The sequence below is a fragment of the Myotis yumanensis genome, unplaced genomic scaffold (genome assembly GCF_028538775.1).
Source record: "Myotis yumanensis isolate MYYU_CA2020_CCGP unplaced genomic scaffold, mMyoYum1.0.hap1 SCAF_1, whole genome shotgun sequence".
In the NCBI taxonomy this organism is placed as follows: domain Eukaryota; kingdom Metazoa; phylum Chordata; class Mammalia; order Chiroptera; family Vespertilionidae; genus Myotis; species Myotis yumanensis.
The window spans coordinates 217,571,805-217,594,530 of NW_027223752.1; the positions used below are offsets into that span (position 1 = coordinate 217,571,805).

Here is a 22,726-nt window from a genome sequence, read left to right on the forward strand (position 1 = left end):
TCTGCTGTGACGGATCACCCCACCTGTATCCACTTCCACCAGGTCAGAGGGCTGATTGCCTGTCAGGCTGGCCTGTCCTGTTTTAATTCCTCCTTTTCTAGTGGACCAGAGCCCTGCCATATGCCTTTTGAAAGGAGCAAATCCCTGGCCTGCATACTTCTGTGTTTTTTGTTTGTTTGTTTGTTTGTTTGTTTTCAGAGAGGAAGGGAGAGGGAGATAGAAACATCAATGATGAGAGAGAATCATTGATCGCAATCCAGGCATGTGCCCTTGACTGGAATCGAACCCAGGACCCTTCAGTCTACAGGCCTATGCTCTATCCACTGAGCCAAACCAGCTAGGCAATACCTCTGCTTTTTGATATTTTGGGTGATCTCCCTGTTTCTGAAGCACTATGGGATGATTAAGATCATGGTTTCTAGAATTAGACTTCCTAGATTTGGACCTCAGATCCATCACTTACAGCTGTGACCTTGGGTAATTTATTAAGCTTTCCTGAGTCTCAAAATTTTTTAATGAGGAAATTGATACCTACTTCATAAGGTCTGTAAAGATGAGTTAAATGAATATATATCAAATGCTTAGGTTATATGTTGGCTATTTTTATTACTATTATAGACTCCAGCATTTCTTTGGAGCATCACTTTTGATATCTCGACCTAAAAGCTTTCTTTTTCTTCTCCAGAGGATTCTGATTTTTTTCTTAGAGAGAGGGTAAGGGAGGGAGAAAAAGAGAGAAACATCAATGTGAGAGAAAAATCGATTGCCTCTCTCCTGTGTGTCCCAACCAGGGACCAGACCCACAACCTAGTTATATGTCCCAACTGGGAATTGAACCTGCGACCCTTCGGTGTATGGGATGATGCTTCAATCAACTAAACCACACTAGCCAGGGATAAAAGTTTCTTTTTTGATACAATAGTCAATTGGGTCAAATATTCTATCTTAAGTCATTAGGTAATTGGATTGGAATTTAAGTTTATCAATCCTCCAGGGCATCTCATTGCTTAGAAATCTAGGCAGGCACTTTGCTCTGTGTGAGAAATTAGTATGATCACATGAGAATGGAGAGCAGTTGTTTAGAATGAAATCTAATACTTCAAAGACAAACAGTGCATCATCGTTGGAAGCAGTGTTTAATTCCATTCTTTTTTAAAATATATATACATATTTTATTGATTTTTTTATAGAGAGGAAGGGAGAGGGATAGAGAGTTAGAAACATCGATGAGAGAGAAACATCGACCAGCTGCCTCCTGCACACTCCCCACTGGGGATGTGCCCGCAACCAAGGTACATGCCCTTGACTGGAATCGAACCCGGGACCCTTGAGTCCAAAGGCCGATGCTCTATCCACTGAGCCAAACCGGTTAGGGCTAATTCCATTCTTGAAGTGATAAATCACATTATTGCTATTTAAAATGAGCTGTCATTGCATAGTCCTAAGAGGAATTTGCTGCATAAGACTAGTACACAAAGCTCATTTGTTTAATAGGAAGAGGCATTTTTTTTTTTCTTTTGATTCAAACCTGCTTCTTATGTAGCAGGGGGAGAGATTGCCTTAGCTCAGGGGTTCTCAACCTGTGGGTCGTTACCCCTTTGGCGGTCGAACGACCCTTTCACAGGGGTCACCTTAGACCATCCTGCATATCAGATATTTACATTACGATTCATAACAGTAGCAACATTACAGTTATGAAGTAGCAACGAAAATAATTTTATGGTTGGGTCCCAACATGAGGAACTGTATTTAAAGGGCCAGAAGGTTGAGAGCCACTGGCTTAGCTGGTGTTTCTTTTAAGTAACCATTTCTACCTTTTTTTTTTCCTTCCCATCTTAGCCCCGTGACCCCCAGCACTCCTGGGAGCCCGCCTGTGAGCCCCGGGCCCTTGTCACCAGGTGGCACGCCAGGGAAGCACATCTGTGGCCACCATCTGCACACAGTGGGCGGTGCTGTCGAGAGAGATGTGTGTCAGCGGTGCAGACACAAGAGGTGGCACTTCATAAAACAGATCAACAAGTCCAAAGAAGGCCGCCCGAGGCGCCAAGGGGAGGTCACGGTCCTCTCTGTGGGCAGGTGAGATTCCTGTGGAGGCTGCGGGTGTGTGTAACATGGTTGCTGTGCTGTGCGGATCTGTACTGAACTATTCTCCTTAGCCTGGATCGAGCCATGTCTCTGGACTTTTTAGGAGTTTTCAGGTCTGAGTTCTATATTTTTCCAACAGCAGAGGAATCCTAAGAGGCGGCTATTGCTAGATCAGATGTCAGCTGTATTAATTGAGCTAAAAAACTAATTACTTGCTGTATTAGGGTTCTTCAGAGAAGCAAAACCAAGAAGATAGATATAAATAGAAATAAGTGGAGATTTAGTCTAGGAATTGGCTCATGTGGTTATAGAGGCCAAGAAGTCCCTTGAGCCGCTGGCTGGGAGCTGGAGACCCAGGAAAGCTGGTGGTGTAGTTCAGTCCAAGTCCAACGGACCGAGGGCCAGGGGAGCTGGTGGTGTAGGCCCGATCCCAGCCTGAAGGCCTGGGGACCAGTAGGCTGATGTCGAGGGCAGGAGAGACACCTGGCCCAGCTCCAGCAAAAGGAGCAAATTCAGCCTCCCGCTTCCTTTGTGTTGTATTCAAGTCCTCAAGGGATTGGTCGATGCCCACCCACACTGGGGAGGGTGATCCTCAGACTACAGATGCAAATGCTAATCTGTTCAGAAACACCCTCCCAGACGCACCAAGAAATAACGGTTTTACCCGGTCAAGTTGTCACGTAAAGTTGACACACACACTTGCTGTAATAAAAAAGAGAGAGAACCCATGGACATGGAAACAGTGTGGTGATTGCAGGGTGGAGGTGGAAGAGGGCGAGAGGGGATAAATGGTGATGGGGGAAAAAAGCCTAATCCGAACTACTTGCAGAATAGAAGTTTCTATTTCCTGGTGGAGATGGAAAGGTAGGTGGGTGGCTCTTCAAGCAGTCACCCAGAGCCCCCAGCTTCTCCTTCGGCGCTCTGCCAGGCTCGCTAGCAGGAGGAGGAAGTGCCGGAGGACCGCTCCTAAGAGGTGTCAGTGAGATGGGCCTGGAAATGGCACATTTCCTTCCACTCGAATTCCACTGTCTAGAGCTCAGTCACTCGGCCACACCTCCCGGTGGGCCAGGGGCCCACACGTTGGCTCCATGTGCATTCCTGAGACTGTTTTCTTTGCGCTCACCTCACCCGAGCCCTAAAGTACCATTTACTTGTGACTCATATGTGATGTGGATCTTGCAGTTCAAGTAATGAACGGCTTGACTATGTGTAGAGCATTTTCGCGGTGTCTGCGGTTTTGGTTTTGAGTCTCCTTCGGGAACTGCACTGCTACTGCCACATCGGTTAAGAGCGTGTGTGCTGGACCAGACCCCGCAGGCACCGAGCAAAGTTGAGAGTAGGGCATCTATGATCCTTCTTTCTCTACTGACAGACTGGGAAGCGTAGCCTGGACGCATTGTATCTCCCTTGTTTGAGTCTCGGCACCACGACTTAAAAGCTCTTGCTTCTCTCTGTGCCTCATTTCCCCCTTAATAAATTGGGAATGACAGTAACACTCACCTCATTGGGTTGCTGTGAGACGAAATAGGATGATTCATGTAGAAGTTTTAGGCCAGTTTTTGGCACTTACAATGCACCCAAGAAATGTTGGCTGTTCTTACTGTTTGTTTAATTCGATTGAATTTCATCATGTGTTGCACCAGCAATGAGGGGTAGACTGCTGGGCTGTCTGCCACTGCCAGCAAAACAGTGCAACCCATGACCACGCTGCTTTATTAAGAAGCAGAGTCATGGGAGTTTATGAATGTGGAATGCAGCCAGAACCTGTAGCTTGTTTGGATAAAGCGAATGTTGTTTGCTTTAAAGGAAAATCTGCTGAAATTTTCAACTCTGATTCAATTAAATGCCCCCAGTGCAACTCTCCTTCTGGGATGCAGAATGCTAGGGGCGTCAGCGTGGGTTACTTAGCGTGTTCCGGTGCGACAGAACAGAGTTCTGGTGACACCTTCCCCTGTCCTCCTTTACTTCCTCAGCCTCTCCTCCTGATGGTGGGTGATCTCATTTTGGACAAAGAAGAGTTTATTTGAGATACTTTTAAGGGAACTTAAGGCCAGAACTAGAGAGAAGTTATTATGAGAAAGACCTTAGGGATTTCGTGACAATAGACTAGAAATGGAAAAACAGTCAAATTGAGTAAATTTCTTTAACTTCTCAATCTTGATGAAAAATCTCTTCTTTAATTTTCTTAATTTTTTTCCATAATCCTTAATGAAAATTAATCCAAATTTGCTTTTTTTTAAAAAGACAAAAACTAGGCACAAAAACCCTACTACCAACTGATACTGATAAAATACATAGTGGGGGCTTCGATGGCTGTGTGTGTGTGTGTGTGTGTGTGTGTGTGTGTAGAGAGAGAGACAGCTGACATTCTGACAAATGTGTCTTTGACTAAGGCAGTTTCTGAGTGAACATTTTGGTTACGTCATTACATTAGTCTAATTTGCAAACTGGTTATGTTTTTCTCCAGCCAGATGTTAAAGCTCATGTGTTCGTTAGAAACCACAACTCAGAGGCTATGATATTTGGGTACCGCGTCTGTGATGCGTTTTCCATGCTCTGTGAAGTGCCCAGCATTGTCTGTGATGTGCTGAGTGAAAATGAACTGGGACGTTGGGCAGGGACGGGGGGTTTACTGTTGACTGAGGTGTCTTCTGTTGCTGTCCTGACTTTTGGCTGAATTCATTTGGGATCCTCTAGGTGGGTGGTTTTTGATTCACTCATCATTCGTGTTTCCTGGAAGAGCAAACATACCCTCTCTGCCCCTCAGGTTTAGAGTTACGAAGGTGGAACACAAGTCCAATCAGAAGGAGCGGAGAAGTTTGATGTCGGTCAGTGGGACTGAGAGCGTCAATGGGGAGGTGCCTGTGACCCCTCAGAAGAGAGAACGGAGAGGCACAGAGTAGCAGGTGAGTTGTCGTTGTGTGTGTGTGTGTGTGTGTTTTACTGATGTAAATAATGTAATAAATAAGTAAATAGAAGAGACAAATTTTCCTTACAGAATTTCAATAGTATCTTTAGATACTCCTCTCTATAGAAGGTGAAGTGTAATTCCCTAGGGGATGGATGGGCTAGGTTCCGTGATATGCTTCCTGAAAATGGAGTAGGGAAAGGGAAAAAATATTAACTTTATTATTTTATTTTATTTGCTATTTTCATTTATACTGATACAAAAACATACAGGTAGAGATGGAGAATGATCATTTGGTAGTCATGGAGACGAGGACATTTTATTTACAAATCTCCCCCCATCTCAGCCATCTCACTGATGGCCAATCAGGGTTGCCATTGCTGACTGGTTCTGGATGGAATGTTGGGATGTCATTGGTCTGTTGTGGCCGGGGGCTCCATGGTGACCAGGCAGTCCCTCTCGGATGGTCCATGGAGGGGCTGAGGTCCTCTGTAGAGCTGGGCTCTGGGCCCGTCTTTGGGAAGCTGGGTGAGGAGGTGGTGGAGCTGCTGCCCAACGGCCAGAGTCCACGCCTCCCTGTCCATATCCTCCCGTGGGAGATATTGGTGTGTCCACTTGTAGGTGAGTGTAGTTTGGTGGCATTGGGGGTGGGGCGGTGCTTGGTGGGGTGGGGTACTGGGAGCCTCTCCAAGGTGTAGGGGAGAATAGGAATGACTTGGCAGGGAAATGACAATGCTTTCCTGCAACTGGTCGGACTAGAGAGGACTGAATGTGATCACTTGTGTGTCCTGAGGCCACAAACTTGGGTGCCTCCTGGAGCTTGGCCTACATGATAAAGAGGCAATGTGGAGTGGTGGGGATTGTGGCAAACCAGAAATCACATAAGCCATTTATCTGTTTGCATTACCAGAAGTCACTTAATGTTGCTAGATCTTATGCAAAAAAAAAGTGGAAGTCTAGGCTTTTTAAATGTGAAATCACCGCAGGTTTTTAAACATTAGCAGGGTATTAAATTTCTTTTAAAAAACCATGCAGGCCAAATGAAATGTAACCTTGTCATCATGTCAAGGTAAACCGTGGTTTGTAAAAGACTAGAGCAAGCTTCTTCCATTAATTGAATTGGAACCCAGTTCTTCAATGTACCATCATTTTAAAACACTCCCAATAGGGATATTACTCTTTCCACCAAATATTTCAAAGCAATTTCAAAGCAAAAGTGAAAGCTTCTTGTTTGGCAGTTTTAATTTTGGAAGATACATTATTGCTTTAAAAAAAAAAGAAGCCCCTATTAATTTGATACTGGCTTAGTTTTTATCTTACTCCTTTCTTTCTGTTCTGGCTTGAATAGCATTCATCCTTTTCATGTTCCTTATTACAGTGGGACCTTGACTTACAAGTGTCCCGACTAACGAGTTTTTTGAGATACCAGCTGTCTCTCGGCTGATTTTTTGCATTGAGTTGATAGAGTAATTTGAGTTAACGAGCTCCTTAACGAGCTTGGTCTTGGAACGAATTAAACTCGTAAGTCAAGGCCCCACTGTATATGTAAAAGGGAGTCAAGAGCGATCGTGGTCCAGAGCTCTGATGAGAGCCTGGACATGAAGGCAAAGGGAGGGGAAGGCGGGCATGGGCAGTGGGCTGCCGGGGTCTCTGGAGGCCCTGGGAAAGAGCAAGATGGAACCTGAGCCCCGGATCAGGCGGCCAGGCTCAGATCCCAATTTGCCACTCACCAGCACCGGGACCTGGGCAAGGTGCTTGGGCTTTTTAAAAATAATTAATTAATTTATTGATTGATTGATTTTAGAGAGAGAGAAAGAAAGACATCGATTTATTGTTCCACTTGTTCATGTATTCACTGGTTGTCTCTTGTATGTGTCCTGAGCAGGTGTCCAACCCATAACCTTGGCATACTGGGGTGACATTCTAACCTGCTGAGCTACCCTGCCAGGGTTTGGTTCTTTGGCTTTTCATGCCTCACTTTCTTCACTGGAAAATGGAAATGGTGTTACCTGCTCTGAGGGTGGCAGTGAGATTTCCGTGAAATAACTTGAGGCCCAGGGCCCAGCGCATGGAAATCTCAGTCAGTGCCGCTGATTAGTATTTGTTCCTGCACTTCTGGTCGGTGTTCCTGAGTTGGGGGAAGAAGTGGCTTTTGATAATCTCCCAGGTCCGAGGGGTTGGGCATGGCCTGGGAGTACTCTGGGAGAATGCAGTCCTGAATTCTGTAGGCATAGGCTTTCTAGTGCAAGAAATTAAAAGTTTCTCACATCGATGTTTCTCCCTCTCCCTTCCTCTCTCTCTCAAATCAATAAAAACTATTTGGAAAAAAAAATAGGGTGTGTCATATTGGGCAGTGCAGACAGAACATGTCCAGCATTGCAGACAGTTTTGGACAGACAGCAGGTGGTAGATAGGACCTTAGATGCTGGGATTGGAATCCTAAGTGACTCTGGTAAATTAGAGAAGCATTCTGATAGTCGTGGGGGCCCGTCTGGCTGGGAAGAGAAGTGTCTGGCCAGGAAGAGAAGCGTTTGGCCATGCAAGTCTGGGTGAGGAAGGCCCAGCCAGCTTAGCTGTAGAGTGAGCTTGGGTTTAGTGCATCTGCAAATGACAGTGTGTGGAGAGACGGAGCAGACCATGCGGAAGAAGGCAGGCTTGTCTTCAGGCAGGGTGCAAGGCTCAGCCTGATTAGAGCCTTGTCAGGGTGCCTGGCCTGCTGCCTAGAGAGAGGACCTGGAGATTTAGGGAGATTAAAAGAATTAGGATTGCTCAGCTGGTTTTCTTAGTCCACATGTACCTGACTATAGGAATTTGATCTAATCATCTGACATCCTGGCCTCATTTAACTGGTTTAAATGTGATGTTCCCTGCAAAGCACATAACCATCCACAGGATTTTGTGAGAGAGCATTGAATCTGATCAGAAGACAGATGCTCACGTCCTTGCTTCCCCACTAGGAAACTGTACTTGACTGCCTGTTCCCTGCTCCCTTGATGTGAATAGGATATTACATTTACTGACTAAGGCAAGTGCCAACAGAGTGCCTGGCATGCAGTTGGCTCTCAGTAGACCTTAGTCATATTGTGTTGCACCGTCCAAATCGGCTCAGGAATGATTCAAGAAGGGAATGCGTTTTCCTAGCCCTCCACTGGTAATTCATTTTGAAATTAAAATTAAACATTTTGTTATGGAAGTTTTCACACAAACTCAAAAGTAGAGAGAATACTATGAATGCTCATGATTCATGGAATAAGTGTTCCCAGCAAGCATGTGGGGAGTTTAGAGTCCAACCCAGGCAGCCTGGCCTGGAGGCCTACACTTCCCGGCTCAGCAGGGCCTGTGGATGGGGACTGCTGGGGCTGGGACCTGGTGAGTGACCGTGTCTGAGGACCCAACTGAGTGGACTCTAAACAAGGAGCGCAGGGAATATTCACTGACCTTTAAAAAAATGTATGTGTTCATTGAAAGTTTTCTTGCTGGATTTTATATTCCTCACCCTCAGAAAGAGTGTTTAGCATATTTAACAACTTCATTTTCCAAGAGGCAAGATCCTGAAACTTTTCTTCCTGGGCCCGAACCTCTGGCTCTGGACTGAATTGAAAGATGTGCTCTAAACTATGACTAATACAATAAGACAGGAGGATTTCGTGTTTTTTGTGCAATTTAATACAGTGTTTAGAGGTTTTCTTTTCCCTGAGAAATGTTTTTGTTTCAATTTGGATTTTTGGCCAAATCATTTTACTGTTGTGCCTGTTTTAGTGTAGAATTGATTCAAATATTCAAAATATGTCTATTCATTGGTTAGGTTTCTTTCTTTATTTTTTTTAATTAGGTGGCTGGTACTAGAAACCAGACTTATTATTCTAAACAGAACGTTATCAAGACTGGGGCAGGATTTCGCTCTTTCCTTCTCTTCTTAAAAAACAAAATCAGTTGATTCTTTCCACCTGGTCTCCTTGGCCTGTGCAGCAGAGATCGGACTTGCCCCTGCCTGGTTTATTTTGGCAATGTCGTTAGAGTGGTTTCTTTTTTCCACAGAAAATGTGTTTTGATTTCTTCTTAGAAGAATACGCTTTTGTTCTTCGAAGTTGCATAAATCGAATTGCTTTCAGGCTACAGACGCCACTGCCTGGTCTTCGTTATCACTGGTCTCCACTTCTTAATGGTGACACTGTCGTGCCCTGGCCGGGTGGCTCCATTGGTTGAGTGTTGTCCCAAGGCACCGAAGCGACGCAGGTTCGATTCCCCGTCAGGGCATATACCTAAGTTGCCTGTTCGATCCCCTGTAAGGGCAAGTACAGTAGGCAACCAATTGATGTTTCCCTCCCTTTTCCTTCCTTTCTTAAAATAATAAAAATAAAAACATGTCCTTGGGTGAGGATTTAAAAACAACAACATTTAGACATATAAGCATGTGCTGAAATTGACTTTATAGAAAAAATGACGCTGTCATAAGCATTCTGTATTGCACGTTTTTGAAGTTTATACTCTTTTTTCCCATTTTATGGTAGCATCTTATTGCAAACATTGATTTTGAAAGTTTAGATAGTATTTTTTTAACAAAAAAGTTATAATAGTAGACATCTCTTTATTTTAAATCAAATTGAAATTTTTCTATTCTAATTTAAGTAAATTTTAGTGATTAAAAGCTGAGTTTTAAGCCTCTTAGGTTTAGACATTTTTGCTGAGATATTTTTGTTATTATTTTATTTTATTTTATTTATTTATTTATTTATTTTAATATATATATTTTATTGATTTCTTACAGAGAGGAAGGGAGAGGGATAGAGAGTTAGAAACATCGATCAGCTGCCTCCTGCACACCCCCTACTGGGGATGTGCCTGCAACCAAGGTACATGCCCTTGACTGGAATCGAACCTGGGACCCTTCAGTCCGCAGGCCGATGCTCTATCCACTGAGCCAAACCGGTCAGGGCTTTTGTTATTATTTTAAATCATTTTTTAATTTTTAATTACTGTTGACATACATTATTATATTAGTTTCAGGTACACCCCAGTGATCAGATATTATATAACTTAGTGATTCCCCCCAATAAATCCCGCACCATGCCTAGTTATTACATTATTGACTATATTCCTTATGCGGTACTTTACATCCCCATGATTATTTTGTAACAACCAATTTGCATTTCTTAATCCATGCTTAGATTTAACTCTAACTGCTACTAACTACCAATGATTTTAAACAAATTAACCTCTCCAAGCCTCAGGCTCTTCATTTTTAAAATGGGTTTGTTGTTGGATTTAAATGTCATAATGTATGTGGAGAGTTCTTAAATTAGTCCTTAGCATTAGTATTTACTAAATATTTACTATTATCAATACTTTTCATCCCATTCTTGGTGCCTTAGTTATTAACTGCTTCCTCAAGCATCAGCTGTAGGTTCTGTGAATCCCCCCTTTTTTTTTCTTATGAACATTAGAACTCTGGACTCTTATGACATCTCAGAATAGAAATTCGGCAAGTTCGTTAGGATTTGGGCCACTGTCTTGCTTGTGTTAAGAGGGCCTTGGAAATAACCATCCCTCTCTTCCTGGAGGTGGAATGAGAATTAGTTATAAGGCAATGGAAAAGTTTGGCTGACTTATGTTCCTGTCATAAAGATCAGAGGGTGGTCCTGAGGACTGGGAAGCTCTGCACCTGGGCTGCTCTGCACCTGGGTCGCTCTGCACCTGGGCGGCTCTGCACCTGGGCGGCTCTGCACCTGGGCTGCTCTGCACCTGGGCGGCTCTGCACCTGGGCGGTTCTGCACCTGGGCGGCTCTGCACCTGGGCGGCTCTGCACCTGGGCCGCTCTGCACCTGGGCGGTTCTGCACCTGGGCGGCTCTGCACCTGGACCGCCCTGCACCTGGGCTGCTCTGCATCTGGGTCGCTCTGAACCTGGGCCGCTCTGCACCTGGGCCGCTCTGCACCTGGGCGGTCTGCACCTGGGCCACTCTGCTGCAGCTCCCTCCGCTCCTGAGCATGGTGGCCAATCACAAGGTCAGCTCTGCACACATATCACTCCCAGGCCCCTTTCTAAGAGGGGCCTGCAGATGTTGGCATCCTTGGTATCCTTCCAGGGTTACTCTGAGCACATACACATGCTTGTACAGCATGTGTGTGTGGATGCACTTCCCCTTTTGGTTGGAACTGATGACTGTTGGATTTGTACTCCTCCCCCATTGCTTGAGTTATGAAGAGTGAATGCTGGATGCATTTGAAAAGTTCTGTGCCCTGTTTGTTCCTTGTTGTTGGAAATAGCTCCAAAACACTTAATGCAGTTTTGGGTGGACCTAAAAACATACTTTGCTGTCATCGCTATGATATTCTAAGTTATTCTTCCACAGCCTTGTTCTGTGTACAGAAGAGACTAAAACATATTTGTCAGCATTCCCAGAACTGAGACAACATGGGAACCAGAGCCTTTTGTTTTGTTTTGAATTGCCACCAAAGCCAGCCATCTTCTCTCCACACACACCTCCCACAGGGGCTGCTGCGGGCCCTCCCTCTTGTTGACCAGAGATTGAACTCCTGACCCCTCAGGGAGCTTTTCTTTTCTCCCTCAGGGAGCTTTTCTTTTCTCCCTCAGGGGCCCTGTCATTTGACCACAACTTAAGAAAGAGGGGCCATGGCCTCTGCCCTTCTCACCATAGGAACTGCAGAGCTGGGCACTCGCGGAGACTTTGCGGGACCCAGAGGCGGACCTGCGGGGCTCCAGGGAGGCAGAGAATTAAATGCTCTCGGGGACAGTTTTGCCCGGGACGAGAAAGAAGAGGGAATTAATAGCTACAAACAGGGTCTTTATTTTTATTAATTTGAAACTTGAGGCTTTGATCTTGACTCACATTAAGTAGTTTAACTAAAGAGCAGTACCTGCTTTCTCCAGGAGAAAGCATGCGGCCCATGGGCCGTGAGTTTGACATGCTTGCTGTAGTGCCTCCATGGGACAGGCTCTCTGTGCCCCAGTCACTTTTCAGCTGTATAATTCCGGACAATAACTCTGCCTCTCGTGCCTCAGCTTCTCCATCTGAAAAGTGCGATGATGATATCGCCCGCCTCTTAGGGATGCTGTGCTTGGCACTCAGTGCTAGATGTTACTACTGTATTATATCAAGCCCTACTATACACTTAGCAAATAACCATATAAAAATTAATTTTAAAAATATTTCTTAATTTTTCTGCGACTCAGAGAGGCCAGGTTGGACATAACCTATGAGGTGTAGGCTCTTCATTTGAGGCTCAGTTACAGGCTCTAATGGCCGGTCAGCGGAACTCAAGCTCACAAGCTAATGTCTAACTTGTTTGCGTTCCTCATTAGCAAGACCTGTTACTATTCAGAATAATAAGCTTTTCTACCTGTATCTATGGAGAGAGAGACATTGCCTCCCGCATACGCCCCAACTGGGGCCTGGGATTGAGCCTGCAACCCAGGTATGTGCCCTTGACTGGGAATGAAGGGCATTGAATCATAGTTGTGTTGAGACTAATACTGCAGAACTGCATTTAAATATTTCCTAGGCGAATCCTTGTTTTCCCAGATACAGCACCATTTTTCATGTCAATCACATTTTACTTGGAACAAAGTGCTCTGCCTCTCACTGTCGCAGGGCTGGTAAGTCACAGTGTTCACTTACTGTCACTTCGGCAACCCATTTTTGCTAAATCTGAACACATTTAAGTTGCTGTGAGGACCTGACTCAGTAAAGAGCAACCTTTAGGCTTCCTAGTGAGATCCAAATCTAACGTCGGAAACTCCAAGCTATCGGAGTGCAGCATCTCACCGGCATTACTCAGTGAAGAAGGCAATATAATTTGCAGGCATATACATTTTATCTTTATGCTGTTTCCTTTTTTTTTTTCTTAATCCTCGCCCAAAGATGTATTTTTATTGATTTTAGAGAGGAAGGGAGAGGGAGAGGGAAACATTGACCCATTGACGCCCATGTGCACCCCAACCGGGGATAGAACCCGAAGCCTGGGTATGTGCCCCGACTGGGAATGGAACCTGCGACCTTTCAGTGCATGGGACGATACTCCAACACACTGAGCCACGCGGCCGGGCATCCGTATACTACTTTAAAAAGCTATTTCCATTTAAAATGGAAAGAAATACCTATAAACATTTTATTTTTCCTGGATTGACCCACATATATAAAAAGGTGCTAACTATTGCTATTTAAAAAAACTCAAGTTTTAATTATTCAACTCCTTACTGAAGTAGGAGCTGTGATGTGATTTATAATAAGAATATGTATTTGGCTCTGGCCGGCTTGGCTCAGTGGATAGAGCGTCGGCCTGCGGATTGAAGGGTCCCAGGTTCGATTCCGGCCAAGGGCACATGCCTGGTTTGTGGGCTTGATCCCCAGTGGGGGACGTGCAAGAGGCAGCCAATCAATGATTCTCTCTCATCATTGATGTTTCTATTTCTCTCTCCTTCTCTCTTCTTCTCTGAAATCAATAAAGAAATATTAAAAAAAAAAAAAAAAGAATATGTATTTGGTCTTCATACCCAGTACTGGCACAGAGCTAAGGAAAACCTTGATATTTCTAAGTGGTGAAGGCCAAAGAAGTCTTTTGTTGTGTTACTGAGGTCACTTCGTAAAGCCCCTAGGTAACCATGTGACTGGAGGGTTGAATTTTCCTGTGTGTCCCCCCTCCACTCCCAGTCTCTCTCTCTCACACACACACACACACACACACACACACACACAAACACACACACACACACGTTGGAATTAAGTGCAGAATCCTTACAATACACAGAAGATACAATGTTCATTAACCATGAAAAATGCCCTACCTTACTAATAAATAAATACAAACTGAAATGAGATCACCTTTTGCTTTTCTGTTGGGAAAGAGGAACGTTAACACCAGCATTGTGATATAACCGATTCTGCAACCTGCAGTTTTTAATGTTTGAGCCAGTTCTAAAGTATGTGCTACTGATCATTCTGAGAGCGCTGGCTTAAAGAGACTGCACGGATTAACACGTTAAGCCCCACGTCAGTCACTGGTGACTGACACTATACTTTTTGTCCGGAAAACAAAACAGGCTGGGCACTTAACATGTTAACCTAGGTTAGCATGGATCTATTGTACTTTCTTAATAAACATGGAGCCTGGCCGGTGTGGTTCAGTAGTTGTGTTACTGAGTGTCCCCCCTCCACTCCCAGGTCATGGTTCGATTCCTGGTCAGGGCACATCTGGGTTGTGGGCTCGATTCCTAGTGGGGGAATATGCAGGAGGCAGCCAATCAATGATTCTCTCTCATCATTGATGTTTCTATCTTTTTCTCCCTTTCCCTTCCTCTCTGAAATCAGTAAAAATATATTTAAAAAAATAAATAAGTAAACATGGAGCCGTTACTAAACTACAGAGGTATGAATATAAATTTATAAAATTTACAACAAAGTTTAGAGCAGAGCAAGATTGAAAGGACTGTAGACACCCACTGTGCCTTCTGGTATCTCCTGTTGCTCTCCATCTGGCAAAGTGACGGTCCGTGCAGGCAGCACTGCGGGGAGAGCCTGCTGTCCCGTGGTCAGTGCTTTCCACGAGAGACGGCCAGCACGTAACCACAGTGCTGACCAGAGCCTGGCACTGAGGAGTTTGATCTTGCCGGTGACAGGTCACTGGTGAGAGATCACATCCTGTAGTTATAGAACTTGAGCGTGAATATTACTGCTGCAATTTTAGCTGTTTCTATAAATAACTTTCCCCATTTATGTTATTTAAAAGTGTTCTAGCAAATCCTCCAGCCAGCTAAGGGGTTCTGTAGGCTTGTATGTCTTCACTGCCTTACAGCTGCACTTTTGAACGGGGTGCCTGGTAGGTGCAGGTTTCTAGCATCATTTCCCTGTTGCTGTGGAGCCACGATGACGCCCCAGGGCGGGCCCTGCTGGCGGTTCCAGGTCCTGCGTTTCCTTCCTGTTGCCCCACAGGTGGGGGCGGAGAGGGGAGGGCACCAGCAGATCTCACGACGCCTTGGGTGTCTGTGGTGCCTGGTGTGGCCGCCCGGTGTGGGGTGACTGTAACATTAGTGTGTGTGACCTCGGGCAGGCTGTGAGCTCCTGAGCCTCAGTTTCCTCCTAGGAGAATGGCAGTGACATTGACTCCTGCAATCACTGGACAGATTGTCACTGAGTCCCTGGGGGCTTCCCCGGGGGCTTAGCAGGGCCCTGTCCGGCACAGGGAGCAGCTGTGAATGCCAGCTCCTGTGGCTACTGACCCGGTGGTCCTTTCCTTCCTTCACACCTGCCCTTCGAGGGCTTAGTACTTAGTTTCTAGCGTCTTCAAACACGTTTGTCATTTTTAAAGGGACCAGATCCTTTTTTTCTAGAGAATCCTTTTTAACGAGGGAAATATATGTCTTAATCAAAAAGGTACAGAAGTTCCCTCTCCCTTATCTGAAGTTTTACTTTTAAAGTGAGAGTCTGTCTCCCTAGCGTGATGAAATCTCGTGCCGCCCTGCTCTGTGCTGCCCGGGACGTGAATCATCCCTCTGCCCGGCGTATTCCGCACCCCGCCCGTTAGTCACTCGGCAGTCATCTCCGTTACCAGAGGGACTGTCACGGTATCGCAGAGCTTGTGTTCAGGTCAACCTTACTCCTCTTCCTGTGCCTGATTTCCAGATTAAACTTTCTCATAGGGATGTGCATAGGGGAAAAACATAGAGGTATATAGGGTTCAGTACTATCTGTGGTTTCAGGCACCCACTGAGGGTCCTGGAACGTATTGCTCTGTGGATAAGGGGCGACTACTATATATGTGGCTTTGGTGGAATCATGGCTTTATCATCATAATTAGACTTGTGAAGCAAGCAATCAACTTTAAAGAAAAAAAGTGACCTCTTTATTCTTTCCAGATTAGTCTTTAAATTTTTTTAAAGAAAAAAAAATACAGTGGAACCTTAATTTACGAGTGTCCCGACTAACGAGTTTTTTGAGATACCAGCTGTCTCTCCGCCGATTTTTTGCATTGAGTTGATAGAGTAATTTGAGTTAACGAGCTCCTTAACGAGCTCAGTCTGGGAACGAATTAAACTCGTAAGTCAAGGCCCCACTGTATATATGTGTGTGTGTGTGTGTGTGTGTGTGAGTGTGTGTGTGTGTGTGTGTATCTATATATATATCTATAATTGATTTCAGAGAGAGAAAGGGAAAGATAGAAACATCACTGATGAGAGAGAATCATCGTGTGGCTGCCTCCTGCACGCCCCCTACTGGGGATCGAGCCTGCAGCCCGGGCTGTGCCCTGACTGGGATCAACCCTGACCTGGTTCATAAGTTGACGCTCAACCACTGAGACACACCTGATGGGCAGATCACTCTTTGAGGTTCTACATTTCTGCCCATCAGTATTCATGGAGGAAATGGTCACACTTGGGTTTATGCATTGTCTTTTCAATATAAGGAAGTTGTGCTTAATTGTTTCCAGCTTGAGCATTCACTCATATGAGACTGTAATCACCAAAAGAAAGAGGGGGCCGGCTTGTTAAATATGGCGGAGTCCCCTGATGGGAAATGTGCATAATGGTGGGTGGAGCGATTGTCTTCCCTCCTGTCCACGGCTGCTGGCCTTCCCCGCGTACATTAGCTTAGTCATGGTTCTGACTGCTCTGAGACCCTGTGGAAGGCACCTTTGAACAGGAATGTGCTGTGGTAAAGAAATGCCACTTTAAAGCCTGTGTTTGTTTATTAATATGGATATATTCACAACTGTAGCGTGAAACAAGAAGGAATTTAACACTGTGGACATGTGTGTGACACAGCCCCAGCGTAAGGCCACAGTTGGAACTTTATAAGCCACAGAGCATGCGGTGTCTTCTTTCCCCTGGGGTGTCATCCTGGTCAGACAGGGATTTAGCTGGAAATTGAGAGCTGCTGTGCTGGTCACGTGCTGCCTGATAATCCGTGTGTGTTTGCAGAGAGAGAGAGAGCGAGCTCAGGACAGCGAGTCAGTGCTGAGCAGCTTGTAATAGAGCTTTTAAAAAGGTTATCTGCCCTCTCCCTCATTTTTATTTGCTTAGTTCCTTGTATGAAGATGTTGAGCAGCAATTCGTATTTTTCCCTTCTCCTCTCAAAGACACTGTGTACAGTGCAATTTTAACCCGTCCCAGAAGGCAGTGTGATGGTGGCCATGATCCAGAGAACTCGCCCCGGGGCATGTGCTGACTGCTTGGCTCTGTGTTAAGCATATACTTCTATCCCCTCTGTCAGACCCCATTGCCCCATGAGGGGCTGCTGCAGGTCCACAGCTAGTCATGGGGTCTGGCTTCACGTAGACCCATGTTCCTAGCCCAGCCCTCCGTCTTGCTCACCCACCCCCTTAAAGTTGGTCAAATCTGTGCAAAGAACTAGAAATGGGAAGTTGTCCTACTTGGGAATGAAAACTCTTACTGTGATGAAACATTATATTCTAGGCCTGACATCCCTCACCCTTGACCTTGTTTTCCTTGATGCAAAAAAGTCTAGGTCTAGGGAGCAGATGATAAAAGGAGACATAAAAATAGTTGACTACCAATGGTCTAATTTGAAGTTTTATTGGGAAAATTCTCTCTTCTTTTTCTTTTAGGGCCATTTTTCTATTTTCTATTTTAGAAGAACTTACACTACAGAGCCCTCGAGGTGCAGGGCAGACCTAGGGTTGAGCGGTTCATCGTTGTGTTCTTTCTTGCCAGCGATCCCAGCCAAGTGGCCTGTGTACTCAAGAGGGACTCAGAGTTAACTCTGTGGTGAGGCCTGGGAAAGACACTCACCTGAAATCCGAGGCTCCCTGTGCTGAGCACGATCACGTGGCAGGTGTGGCTGAGGAGTTACAGGGCCGGGTCCCAGGAAGTGGCACCAGGCTCAGGGAGACGGCTCACCTTAGACCAGACCGATACCCTTCGTCCACTGTGGCTCTCAAGTTCCTCTTTCTTCATTTAGAAAACCTTACAGTGAGGTCCTTTTGAACTGGTGGTGCTTACCTTTCTTCAGATGGAATTCTAGAAGAAATGCGCAGTCGGGAGGAATGCCGTGGGAAGGGGCGAGTGGGTTACAGTTTCTCTGTGTGTTGAAATCTTCAGGCAGGTTAGTCTGTGATATTACGCTTGCCTTCTACAAAGCTTTACCTTTCTTGATTTCTCTTTTAGGAATGACTCCATTTGAAGAGTTCTAAGAGACTGAAAACTTAAGCGATACGAAGTTGTGCCCAAGGAATGTTTTTAATCTTTTGTACGATTTCTATCGTGCAATCGGCAGGCATATGGAAGAAAGCCAAGAAGGGAATATTGTTGCTCTGCTGAAGACAGAATTCAGTTGGCGTTGAAACAAGTTTTGATTTAAAAAAGTCTCATGAGAAAATTATCACATTTCCAGGGAAGAAAAGAGCTCATTTTTTATCTCCCCAACTGCCTTCAGCCACCACCCCATGGTGTATACACCACAGTTTTTTCCAGTATGATCACTCTGTACAGTGGAAGTATTCGTGTACAGTCTGAGCTGATGCTCTGTGTGTGTGTGCACTCATTGTGTGTGTGTGCGCGTGTGCACACGTGTACTTCTGTCCCCCAACCCTTACTTCTATGTTACTACTGGTCGTAAGAAGATTCTCTTACAGTTTAACTGCTGCAGAAGATAAAGACGGCTCTGGTAGTGAAAGGTCCCTGAAGATAACCTAGTTGGTCCTGAGAAATGGATCCCCAAGAGGCCCTGGAGTCAGACGCTGGATACTGAGACCGAGAATTCAGTGCTGACTCCCGCTACATCATGCCGCTCTTAGGTCACTTATAAAATATTGGGAAGTTTTGTGTTTGTTTTTATTTTAATGTGAGCTAAACAAGTCTTACTTAGTTTATTCAATAAAGGGGAAAGTGGTTTAAAGTCACAAAAACAAAAAAATTCTTGTTTTGACAACCCAAGTCCAAATAAAAGGAAAAATCTCCGCTTCTCATGCCAGACGGGCCGCTTCCCCTGGCCGTTTTCTTTAGTGCTGGTTCCATCTCGTAACTAATGGTGGTTCTTCCCCTTTGGGCTTGGAAACCCTGCTGTTTTCTTTGCCTTAGGGTTTATGAAACACCTGGAAGAACTCAGAGGCCAAGATAGTAAATTTACGGTAGGTCTGGGCCAAAGCCTGGCAGGGTCCACTTCCAGGGAGAGCTCCCAGGGCGGCTGGGTGCTTGCTCTATTTCAGAGGGAGAAAGCACATTTCTCACTTGACTCCCAGGAGGTGATTTCCATTAAAATGTATTTAAAGTATTTACTGTAAATATACTCATTCCATTCTGTTTCTGGCATCAGACTAAACCTTCTAACCTTTTAAATGAATCGTAGGTTCAATTTCATGTGAATTTTTACTGACAACTGATTAAAAGGCATACGTGTATACATATATCAACACAGTGGACTGGAGGAAGTCAGTGTGGAGGAAATTTCACTGAGGTCCAAAAAGTAGCAATATAGGAATTTGGGGATGTGAATTAGTGTAAATATGTGCGATCTAGACCAATGGTTTTAGCTTTTTTTTTTTTTTAATAAAGCATCATTTTTTTTGTTTAAAGAATACACTCTCAGAATGGTGAGGGATAATATGTAAGATATTCTTCAGCTTTAATTATTTTTTAACTTTATTCAGGTCACAGCACTTTTTGTAATAGCAATACAACAGGCAGGAGAATACTCAAAATATTTAAGATGATTGTATTTATACCAACAGTACATTTTAAAGATTTTCTAATACTTGAGCAGTTTTTATCTGTCTGCAAAATATGCCAAAGGTTAAGCATTCAATATTTTCAACGCATAAGCTTTTTACTGGTTTCTATGATCTAACAAGAAGTTATAGAGTGTTCCCAAAGCGAGTGATGTTTACAGGCCTGTGCTCTCCTCCTCCCGTGAGGGACGGGGGTCCGCACAGACTGACCGTGCACAACACTAACGATGATGGACTGACTGCTGGTGTAAATGAGAGGGTTGGCTGCCACCTCGATGTAAAAATTTGTAAAGGAAAATTTTCACCCTTTTGAGTGTCAAGTGTATTTTAACTGTCTGGTTTGTACTTCTACGACTTTTGTACTACCAAAGCAGAGTTCAAAATAAAATGTTAAATACAGTGTGCTGCTTTTGAGTGATCCGATTGTTGGCGCCTTAAGTACAATGTGGGCCTGTACTTTATGGAGCTTAATACGACAGTGCCTAATTTCTTGTGTCTCATTCGGCTGGCTTTCCTCATTGGATTTACCCGCCATGGTAACACCATTCCTCACCCCCACCATAATGATTTTCTAAATTTGGAGATAGCCCTGGCCGGTGAGCAGTGGTTAAAGCATTGGCCTGCTCACTGAAGGGCCATGGGTTCAATTCCCGGTCAAGTGCACGTACCTGGGATGCAGGTTCGATCCTGGGCCCCAGATGGAGCATGTGCTAGAGGCAACCAATCGATGTGTCTGTCTCACATCAATGTTCCTCTCTCCTCTCTCCCTCTCCCTTTCTCCTTTCCACTCTCAGAAGGAATGGAAAAAATATCCTCAGGTGAGGATGAATCAAAAGGGGTCACTCTTAATCAGCCTTTTGACATCTCCAGCACAGGTGTAATGCAGAAGGTGGGGGATGGTCACTGTACTGCTCTTCTTTCTTCCTCAGCTTGTCAGGGAGCAGTGAGCAGTGGTCCCACGTGGAGACAGAACGCCAGCCCTGCAATGCCCGCCCGAACCATGAGTGCAGCTCGCCCAACACACACAGGGCCTGGGTGAATTTTCCAGGGCAACTGTCCATGGCCGGGGATGCTCCTGCACTTCCTTCTCAAGTCCATGGTGATATGTAGGCTCCCTCCACCCTAATACGGCCCTAATGTGGAGGAACCCTGCCTTCCCTCCCACTGAGGGCAGGGATGTCGGGGCCAGGAAGTGGGGTCCCACGATCCAGCTCTGGTTGCCGAGGGCTCAGCTGTGGTCAAAGGGGTCTGTGTTTTGCACCCGAGGTCATTGCCAGGTACTGGGTCCTCTTCACCCTTTTGTCTATGGGGCAGGTTGGTTCTACCCAGGGCTTCCTTTGTTCATTCCTCATCTTCCCGGGACTGTTCTTCAGGACTGTTCTCAGACCCCCCTGGGTGTTCCCTCATTGTAGCTCCAAGCAGTTGTAAGGACACCTGGGACTTCTTTGTGTCCCGCACTCTGTGGCGGCCCCGCTGGGGTCGCTGTCCACTCCACCCATTCAGACGGTGTCAGGCGGGAGGTCGTCGGCCTTGCAGAGCTGGCGCGCCCTCTGCTGGCCAAATGCAAGAACTGCATGGCTTCGTGGCCATTTGTTGTGCTGTGTCTTCAACTGGAGCTCAGAAAGTACTCATGGTTATTTGCGGAGTAAATACATAAAAGTCTACCTTTAAAAATGAAAGACTATCCTTAACTACTTTATGGAAGTAAAAATTCAAGTTTGAGGTTTCCCTGCCCCACTTTCTGACGCTGGCAGTCTCAGTCTTTCTCATCAGAAAGCCCCTTTTCTTCCCTGGGAGCGGCGTCCCTGCAGGTGTGAGCTGGGACCCGGTGGAAATGATTGAGCCGCGTGTTGGAGGAAGCCCACGCCCTCAAGCCTGTGCTGGAAGTGCTGTGACTGTGGGAGCAGTGTGATCTTCAACAAGTAGCCCGGCCTTTGCTTTTGAGTTGAACAGCGGCTCTGCCGCTCACTGCTGTGTGATATCGGGAAAATTACTTTACCTTTCGGAGCTGCACGGTCCTCGTCTGTATGATGACCTACCTCACGGGGTTTTTAAAGATCAGAAAAATGAGTGCACAGTGACGGAGCCTGTGGTGAGCCACACGCCCCCCCCCCCCTGCTCAGCCATGGGTGGCACTCAGAGAAGGTCTGTGTGCATCTGTCCCACCGCTGGGAGCCAGGTGGCCCAGCACGCACACAGCTTTATCCGAGAGTGGAGCTGAGTCAGCAACTTCTCCCTCTGAAGCTGAACCCTGAGGTTCACACAGGATCCACGAAAGAGGGGAGATTCCATGTTTTGAGGGGTGAAAAAATACCTTGTAAAGCACAGCCTAGGAATAGAGTTAATAATACTGCCATCACTATGTATGGTGCCAGATGGGCACTGGAAATATCAGCGGGAACACTTTGTAAAGCATGTGATTGTCTAACTACTACGCTGTACACCTGAAACTAATACAAAATAACATTGACTGTAAACTGTAATCGAAAAAAATCCTATATAACAAAGATGAAATATGCAAATTGACCATAACTTCATGACAAAGATAGCGGCACCCACAGCCAATAAGGAGGGAATATGCAAAGTGACTCTACAAGGCGAGAGGCAGAAGGTGGCTCTGGACGGAGTGAAGGCAGTGCTGGCAGCCAGGGGAAGGAAGGCCTATTCTTGCACAAATTTTCATGCATCGGGCCTCTAGTAAAAAAAAGCATAAAAAGAAAAATAAGGATGAAGAGGCAGTGCGTGCAGGGAGTAGCTGATAGGCCACCAGCCCAGCACCTCTCCCGTCTGCAAATGCCACCTACCTCCTTTGGAGAACCCTTCCTCCCTCTAGAACCCAGCCATGTGCCTTTCTTCCCCACTGTAGCCGACGCGACCAAGGTGGGCACATGACCTGCCGGTGACCTGCCCGGTGGAGCCCCTCCTTGAGATGTTTGCCAACTGGAGCTGGAAAAAGTGTTCTATTTCTCTGGTGGCAAAAGCTACAGGCTCAGAGGCTGGTGGAGACCAAGGTTCCTGCCATGTGGTCAGCAGCT

The 22,726-nt window shown here is 45.6% G+C and overlaps 1 protein-coding gene across 1 annotated transcript in view; it reads left to right on the forward strand.

Annotated features, from left to right (window-relative positions):
• The window catches only part of RELL1 (RELT like 1), a 69,159-nt gene extending 49,066 nt beyond the window's left edge, over positions 1–20,093 (forward strand). Inside the window, exons 5-7 of the mRNA XM_070398045.1 lie at positions 1,840–2,076; positions 4,853–4,991; positions 18,133–20,093. Coding sequence (XP_070254146.1) covers positions 1,840–2,076; positions 4,853–4,988 — 373 coding nt within the window. The 3' untranslated portion in view covers positions 4,989–4,991; positions 18,133–20,093. The remainder of the gene's footprint in view (positions 1–1,839; positions 2,077–4,852; positions 4,992–18,132) is intronic.
• The last annotated feature ends 2,633 nt before the right edge of the window (positions 20,094–22,726 follow it).